Here is an 8,834-nt window from a genome sequence, read left to right on the forward strand (position 1 = left end):
ATTAAGTCCATGCCTATTCTCCTCCCCCACTAAGCAAAACTACAGGAGTTCCAAGTATAATCTAAGTCATACAATACTTTTGATATTGAAGAATTTGGAAATGACAAGCACACACGCACACATACACACACACATCAAAGCCAAACATATTGTAATAGGATGAGCATTTATATGCCTGGGATAAGTATATTTTAAGCCCAGGAAGGAGATAAAAAAAATGCTCATCAAATCATGCACATGGTCTATGTTCATCTTGTTTGACACATACACCCACTTTTATGTATTTCCTCCCCTGTGATATGCTGGGGAATGCTGGGAACATGAACACCTGTCACTGGGAGCTGTACAGTGAAGGGATACTGCTGCAGTGTCCATGGGGTTGTACCTTTCATCTTTCTTCACCTGGGAACTGGCTCTTGTGAAGGTGTGACTTTACTCATTCCTAATATATTTTTGGGAGGAATAATCTAGGCATAAGGTTTTTCTAAAGTGAAGAAATGAATCTATTTCACAAAAGTACTAAAAACAGAACTCTGATTCATGAATTTGCTAATAGCTTTTCCCTCCAGGGGAACTTCCCCATGCACAGTGAAATCTCTCTTGAGGCACAGTTTATGTGAAGGTAACCAAGATAGCCCCTTCTCCTGGCAGGCAGCATCAGCCTGGCTGAACCCAAGGAATAGTGAAGTGGTGGTCTATAAAACAAAGGGTTCTTGCCACCGTATTGGGCTATGTTCCCTTCGGAAAGAATGCAGACTCCTTTCTCATGCTTTCCAAGGTTTGTTTTGAAGAGTGACTGACCTAGCAGACAACCCCGTGAATAAAAATGGCAAGGATGAAAACACATGTTAATGAGTAATTCATTATAAAATGTGAAAGTACAAATAAGAATCATGGGTAAATCAATGCACAATCCAGAAAATAATCACAGACCATTAGAGAGAGGTAAAAGTATCATATATTTTTGTTGGTTTCCTTTTCTTAATTTTTTTTTTTTTTAATGGAGCAACAAACTTGTGTGAAGCCTAAATTGCTTAATTACACAGCCTGTAAATAGGAAAACTATTGACTGGGTAATTGGATATCTTGCTTTATCACTCTTCACTGAAACTCCCAAGGTGAGAGGAAGGAGTAGAAATTGATAGTACCAACATGGAGAGAAGCAGAGGCTATTGCCTGGAAGACCTGGTGAGAGACTAGACTGGAGAATGAGGGTGCAGTGAGTGCTAACACTAGCATCTCTCCTACCCACTCACTGACCTCTTCCCTACTCATCCAGAAGTCTTAGTTCCCTCCTTCCCCCACTCCTCTGGGAAGGAATGATGCTGAGAAGCACTGTGGTTTTAAAACACTTTGTGCAACACCAAGAACACATATGCATCTTGTGGTTTCAGAGTACCTTTATGTATCATTTTCACCATTATCATCAGTAAATCCTTCTAATGATCTAATATGCCAAGAAGCTACACAAAGATATCATATAGTTGTCAGCCAATTCATTTTGGCCACTGCCAACCAAGAAAGGGAAAACTGAGGTACAGAGCAGCAAATATCAAGCCTACCTGGAAGTGGCAGTCTGAGATTGGACCAGCCTCCCACACTGGATTCCAACCTGTCTGATCTAGTGAAGGAAGAAGACCAAATGGGGTCTGCAGAAATGGATGGAAAAGCACTCTTAGCTCCATCCTTCTGGACAGCTAGGAAGAGTCAAGTGGTCTCTGACAACAAAATTTGCCTTACTCAAATATTGCCAAGGGGTCCTCACTGTAACATCACCTAGGGCCGTGACAATTGAATAATACGTGTACTTGGAATGTGGCTGGCACATGATAGATGCTCAGTAAAGGTTGTTGTCTTTTTTTTTTTTTTTTTTCCAAATATCAATACTTTTCATACATCGTCTTTCCACTCGTCTCTCCCTGCCTTTTTTTTTTGACTACTATAAACAGAAATTCCAAGGAAGCTTGGAGCAAATAATTTCTAGGTAGCCCTTCTCTGTAATATGATACCTCTGAGAGATCCCAGTCTCTGGTCCTTTCTTCCTTGGGGCTGCTGTTTAACCTTTCCAGGATTCCCTTGGAAAACTTCTTTTAGGAGAGGCATTGGGAGACATCCCACTCCTTTCTACTATTGCTTTGCCAACCTAGAAGTGTTGCAGCCTCGCCTTCCCTAGCTTGCAAAAGAAAAATGGTATTCTTTGGGGACCCACGTTGGAATGCAATTTAAATTGGGAGCTTTCAGACATCACCACCCCCCTTTCTTAAAGTAGTGATTGGAGAGGTTGGCAAATGGGTCTTTATAAACAGAGTGGAGCACACTATGGTTTGATTTTTTTTTTCATTAAATTTTTGGATAAGTGGAGGGCCTTGGGCTCTGTAGTATATGGTGTGACGTAGTGTGTAGGGACGAGTGTGCTTTCCTATTGATGAATGGCACTGCGCAGGTCGGTTTGGTAAACTCAAAGGAGAAAAACTGATCACAAGAGAAGGGGTGTGGTATTAGGGAACTGGGTGTTGGGGTGGGGGGGGCTGTGAATGTGAAGGTGTGAAAGGGAGAGGCGTGCCAGGCGAGCGCGGGAAAGATTATAGGAGAGACTAATGTGTCTCTATTCCCACAGCACCCTGGCTTGCGGCAGCCCCTGGGTGGGTGAGGGGTGTGATGTGGGAGTAGGGTGGGAGGGGGCAGCAGGCGGGGCCTGCCACGTCACTTGAAGAGTGTGTGTTGGGAAGGAAGGGCAGAGCGGAGAGCCGAGCCGCTGCAGCTGCGGCGGCTGCAGCGAAGGCTTGAGCGGTGGGGAGGTGGGTCCCCGCGCTCCGGCGCCGGGGCAGCCCGAGGGCCCTCTTGGAGGCCTGCGGCGAGGCTCAGGGTGGAGGTGGCAGCTGTGGCTGCGGGGACCGCAACCTCGGCCAGAAGGAGCCCCGCCGTGGACGTGGGGCGGAGGCCGAGTCCAGCCAGGAGTCACTGCCGAGCCAGAGGGAGGCGCATCTGGCCCTTTGGTACCAGCTGCAGCCTGGGGTCTTGAGCTCTTGGAGAAGCGTCGTGGGAGCTGGGAAGAGCTGACCGGTCTGGAAAGCGCACCCCTGCGTCCGAGATCCCAGTCTCAAGCACCGTGACTACCGAAGCCACATCTTTTCAAGCATCCAGTTTCACACGCCCCAGTTTGCGGTTCCAGGTATCTCAGTAACCTCCAGCACAGGCGCGGGTAACTGGAGGGACAGAGACAAATCGGCTGCAACTAAGTCACCTCCCCAGACCTACCATTGCAGGGACCAGGGCTTCAGGGTTTACGGACCCATCACCAGGTCAGATAGCGAGCTCTGAGGAGCGCGAGCCCCACCCTAAAAAGAGGGCGCAGCCGGGAGCTGGGAAGCGGGTGCCTGGCGCTAGAGGTTGTGCCGTGGGCGCCGTCCTAGTGGCGGGGAGCGCACCGCGGAGGGGACATGAGATCTGAGAAATCCCTTACGCTGGCGGCGCCGGGGGAGGTCCGTGAGCCGGAGGGGGAGCAACAGGATGCGGGAGACTTCCCAGAGGCCGGCGGGGGCGGCGGCTGCTGTAGTAGCGAGCGCCTGGTGATCAATATCTCCGGGCTGCGCTTTGAAACGCAATTGCGCACCCTGTCGCTGTTTCCCGACACGCTGCTAGGAGACCCCGGCCGCCGCGTCCGGTTCTTCGACCCCCTGAGGAACGAGTACTTCTTCGACCGAAACCGGCCAAGCTTTGATGCTATTCTCTATTACTACCAGTCCGGGGGCCGGCTGCGAAGGCCGGTCAACGTACCCCTGGACATCTTCCTGGAGGAGATCCGCTTTTACCAGCTGGGAGATGAGGCCCTGGCAGCCTTCCGGGAGGACGAAGGCTGCCTGCCCGAAGGTGGCGAAGACGAGAAGCCGCTGCCCTCGCAGCCTTTTCAGCGCCAGGTCTGGCTTCTCTTTGAGTACCCGGAGAGCTCAGGGCCCGCCAGGGGCATCGCCATCGTCTCAGTGTTGGTCATTCTGATCTCCATCGTCATCTTTTGCTTGGAGACCTTGCCCCAGTTCCGTGCAGATGGTCGAGGTGGAAGCAATGGTGGTGATGTGAGCCGAGTTTCTCCGATTTCCAGGGGCAGTCAAGAGGAAGAGGAGGAAGAAGATGATGCCTATAAATTTAACCCTGGCATCACCCCTGGGGGACTGGTGGCAGGGGGTTCATCCTCACTAAGTACTCTTGGGGGCTCCTTCTTTACAGACCCCTTCTTTCTGGTGGAGACCCTGTGCATTGTTTGGTTCACGTTTGAGCTTTTGGTACGCTTCTCTGCCTGTCCCAGCAAGCCAGCCTTCTTTCGCAATATCATGAACATCATTGACTTGGTGGCCATCTTCCCTTACTTTATCACCCTGGGAACTGAGCTGGTGCAGCAGCAGGAGCAGCAGCAGGTGAGTGGAGGGGGTGGCCAGAATGGGCAGCAGGCCATGTCCCTGGCCATCCTCAGAGTGATCCGCCTGGTCCGGGTGTTCCGCATCTTCAAGCTCTCCCGCCACTCCAAGGGGCTCCAGATCCTGGGCAAGACCTTGCAGGCTTCCATGCGGGAGTTGGGGCTGCTCATCTTCTTCCTCTTCATTGGAGTCATCCTCTTCTCCAGCGCCGTCTACTTTGCAGAGGCTGATGATGATGATTCTCTCTTTCCCAGCATCCCGGATGCCTTCTGGTGGGCAGTGGTTACAATGACCACGGTGGGCTATGGGGACATGTATCCCATGACAGTGGGGGGCAAGATCGTGGGCTCACTGTGTGCCATTGCTGGGGTCCTCACCATTGCTCTGCCTGTGCCGGTCATTGTTTCCAACTTCAACTACTTCTACCACCGGGAGACAGAGCAGGAGGAGCAAGGCCAGTACACCCATGTCACTTGTGGGCAGCCTGCACCAGACCTGAAGGCAGCTGACAATGGACTTGGCAAGCCCGAGTTCTCGGAGGCTACCCGGGAACGGAGACCCAGCTACCTTCCCACTCCACATCGGATGTATGCAGAGAAAAGAATGCTCACCGAAGTTTGACCAATGCAGGCAGGGCCTGCACAAGAAGGATGGCCCTGAACAATCTTAGACTTCCTTCTCATTCTTCACAACTCTTATCCTAGCTCTGTCCAGTTGACTTCCTAAAAGCCTTGCTGCTTGGTCCCTGGAAATTCACGGTGTAGCCATCTAAATGACATTTTGAAATCATATGGGGCCATCCAATCATGCCCATCTTCTTTCCCATGGATGAGATATATATTCCCCTTTGACATTCCTTCAAGACTGATTTTGAAAGCCTGGAACTTACAATATCTCCAGGAACAGATGCTGATGGGATGGAAACCAGGCCTACCTGGGTCCTGTCTCTCTCTTTAGTGTCCTTTGCTTCGGGGTATGCACATGTTTTAGCTTCTGGCCAATTGGTAGCTGGCAGAAGGTGGAGGACAGAACCCGTACTCAACCAGCTGTTTTCTTCCAATGCCCTGTAACAACTACTGTTCATCCTGCTGAGGACCCCTTGGTAGGGCCTTTAGTTGCACAGCCTCCAAATATGTTACTCCCCCCTAATCTTGGATGGAAGTAGAGAAATTACAATTCAACTTGACCATTCAGAGGACATTAGGTCAGTCCTGGACCGAGGGGACAGTGGTTTCTTCCAGGTGTGTTTTGGCACAGCAGACATTGGTCTTTGGTCTATATTTAGTCCTTCCAGCTCTGATCCTTTGACTCTATCTTCCAGGAAGGTTCCTTCTCAGAGCCAAATACTCTTTATGTGCAAGTGCCTTCCTGTGCAGAGGAATGGGAAAAAGGGAACCACAGAATCAAGAGAAATGGCTGAATAGAGTCAACCAATTGTCTTGATTATACATCTAGGAGAGGTATTCTCATCTCTGAGGGCCAGAGGCATGTCAGTGCAGATTGCAGATTTCGCTCCTTTCTCCTCCAATCCTCTCCAGCCCTTCCTCCTTCTTCCTAGGAATTTGACTTAGGTTGGCAGTTGGAGGCTTTCTAATGCAAACTCCAGCTTGAATTCTCAGACAGGTAAAAACACACACAGTAGATGCCAGCATGGGTTTCTTCCTACTTTGTGGGCAACAAAATACGTAGTTTAGAGTAAGGAATGAACATTATTCCTTTGCTCACAGTTAGAGGTTTTCTGCTGAGTCAAGCAAACATTTACCTGCTCTGCCCCCCAGAAGCTGCAGCCCACTTGACTCTCTTGTTCTCACTGGTAAGGCAACCTGGCGGTGTTACCACCTTGGACTAAGCCATCTTCTTTCATTGTGAAACTGCTGCCTTCCAGCCCCTACCAGCCCCCTGTCTCTCACCCAGTAACATTATCATTCGTTTCTGCCTTGATAAACTGTGATGTAGTATTCTGAGCTCTTTCTGGGTGCAGTTCAGAAACCGAAAGGACTGTTAACATGCTTTTAATTTTATATCTATGCTTTAAGACTCTCTGATGAGACTTTTTATTGTTTTTTTAAAAAAACATTTTCTTGAAGAATGACTTATGAGGGATGGCCTCTTGAAGATTTCTTGAGAGGCAGTATGGCTCCTGTGAGTGCCAGATTTAATCTAGATTTTGCCACAGTTTTACAGGGTAATTTTGCCACTACAGTCCCTCCCTGTGCCTCAGTTTCCCCACTCTTTAAATGGGAACATTACTGTCTTCCCCTCCCTACCTCATGGGGGATGTTGATGAACTCATCTGGGAAGCTGGGGGTGATGCTATGCAAACATGTGAATTTTAGTAACAAACTTAAGTTTTAGTCCATCACGTAGTCTCCCCATCCTCCACAGGCAAGGACTTTCCCTAGAGACCCTGTCTTGGATGCAAAGCCCAAGAGTAGGCCATTATGGGCCATCAGTTCCCTAAATCTCTCTTTGACCTCTTACATTGGGCCTCAGTTTTTCTCCTTACCCTTAAGAAAGGAGGATGCTTTGTAAGCAGGTTCAATGGGGTCCTTCCAGGACTGAAGGTCACCTTGACTGGGAGCTTGGCTCCTTCACACCTGAAATACAGAAAGAAGGAGAGGAGCTCGTGATTCAGAAAACGGCTCTAAGGCCAGAAGGTGCTGGTTTTCTAGATCTCCTCAGTAACACTTGTATTTGGGGAAGAAAGAGAAGGACCCACTTCAGAGGCAAAAGGGATGATCTCAGCCAAGGGTAAATGTTGGGACATGTATGCACGTATCTGTATATATGTGTATGTGATCATCCTCATCACCATCCTTCAGAAAACATTGCCTTTTCATGTCAGAGCATGCCTGAAAGTAAAGGGTGTGTGAAAAGCTGGACTCTCCAGGGACTCTGGTTGCCATAGCAACCTTCCAGCCTGTTCTATCTTCTGCTTTGGGCAGCAAGGGACTACATATTTCCAGCTTCCAAAATGGGAGAATCTCCCGTGTATTGGTTTAGGGGCTGGTAGTGTCAGGGCAGGGATGTGTGACATTCGGAAAATGTGGGGGAAGCAGATCCCTAAAACTTTCGCCCTGGATTCTTCTTCCTGGTGTTCTCACCCGGCCACTGAAGCTGCTTCATCTTACCCCTGATTCTTCAAAAACTTGACTATTAAGCAACTGCCCAGTTTAACCAACGTTTGTCAAAATGACAAAGGGAGACATGGGATAGAAGGAGTTGTTTCTCGAGAGGCAGCCAGCCCGGGCCTCCCAGAGAGTAGTAATAGTTTTAGGTATCCTGGAGCCCTATCTCTTCAGAGGGAGGCCCTTCACAGCTCCAAGAAAGACAGATAAATGAAACTCCTTCCTCTCAGGGAAGAGTCTGGTTCCTGGGAGGAATCTCATGGGGCTTCTACTGATGATGTTGAAGAAAAACAGAGAGGCTGTGACCTGACCTAGTTTCTGTGGAGCATTTTGTCAAGTGATCCCTCTCTGACCCTGAGCCTCTGTGTGGAGGTTGTTTCCTGAGTACCAAGAGAATATGCACTTTGTGTGGCCATGACAGCTGGGGTGGCAATTTCATAGCTGCCAGGGGAAGATGGGGCCCAAGCCATCGTTACACCCGACTCCAGCCAGCAAGAGCTCCCAAAGGACTTTGTGGAACTCTCAGCCTCAGTGTGAAGCATGGGATATTCCTCCTTCCTGAGTGTCTCTGAGGAGAGAGGAGGGACAACTGGCTGTCTTTATATCTGAGGTAGGTCTTACTGTTGGGGAATTTGCTCTTGACTGAGTCCTCTAGGCAAAATTAGAACTTGGGTGGAGCAGAGAAGGTAGAAGAACAAATTTTGGGGGAAGCCAGATTTTGATATCCATTTTCCCAGCAGCCACCCTATTCTCTTTCTGTGTATTTATCTTTAACTCCATCTATTTTAGTTTTTATTCTTTGTGCCTCCCTCCCATGCTGCCTCCTCTGACCCTTCTTAATCATCTCCTTTTCCCTTTACTTCTTCTTTTCATTGTCACATTATCTGTTTTTTTTCTTTGGCTACCTTCCCCCACCCCAAAATCTGTTGTCTGAACTTCTTCTTCCTTCTCTGTGTATCTTTGTATCTGTCTGTCTTCTTCTCTCCACCTTTTCAGTGGCCAGGAGCACCTATAGCATTTTTCTGTTGAGACCACACGTTTGAAGCATAGTACAGAGGCGATTCAGAGAGTTTTCTAAGAAGGTCTCCAGCCAGAGAAGTCCCCCTTTTTGACATTATCAGCCTTTCCTACCTGTTCACCTCTATGGGAGGAAGTCCTAAACTTACCAAGCAAGGTGAGATTACTGTGGATTTAGAGAAATGCCTCCCAGAAGTTTCCTGAACCTGCAAGAAGCAGAGATAGATAGATAGAGAATATAAATGAGTCTGATGAATCTCAGATAAATATTCTGCTG

The 8,834-nt window shown here is 48.7% G+C and overlaps 1 protein-coding gene across 1 annotated transcript; it reads left to right on the forward strand.

Moving 5' to 3' along the window:
- Positions 1-3,440: 3,440 nt before the first annotated feature.
- On the forward strand, positions 3,441-5,033 carry KCNA6 (potassium voltage-gated channel subfamily A member 6). Its single transcript, XM_007937082.2, has one exon. The coding sequence runs from the start codon at positions 3,441-3,443 to the stop codon at positions 5,031-5,033; it is 1,593 nt and encodes a 530-aa protein (XP_007935273.1).
- The last annotated feature ends 3,801 nt before the right edge of the window (positions 5,034-8,834 follow it).

This window comes from Orycteropus afer, unplaced genomic scaffold (genome assembly GCF_000298275.1).
Source record: "Orycteropus afer afer isolate SDZICR_OR568_19922 unplaced genomic scaffold, OryAfe1.0 scaffold00040, whole genome shotgun sequence".
Classification (NCBI taxonomy): domain Eukaryota; kingdom Metazoa; phylum Chordata; class Mammalia; order Tubulidentata; family Orycteropodidae; genus Orycteropus; species Orycteropus afer.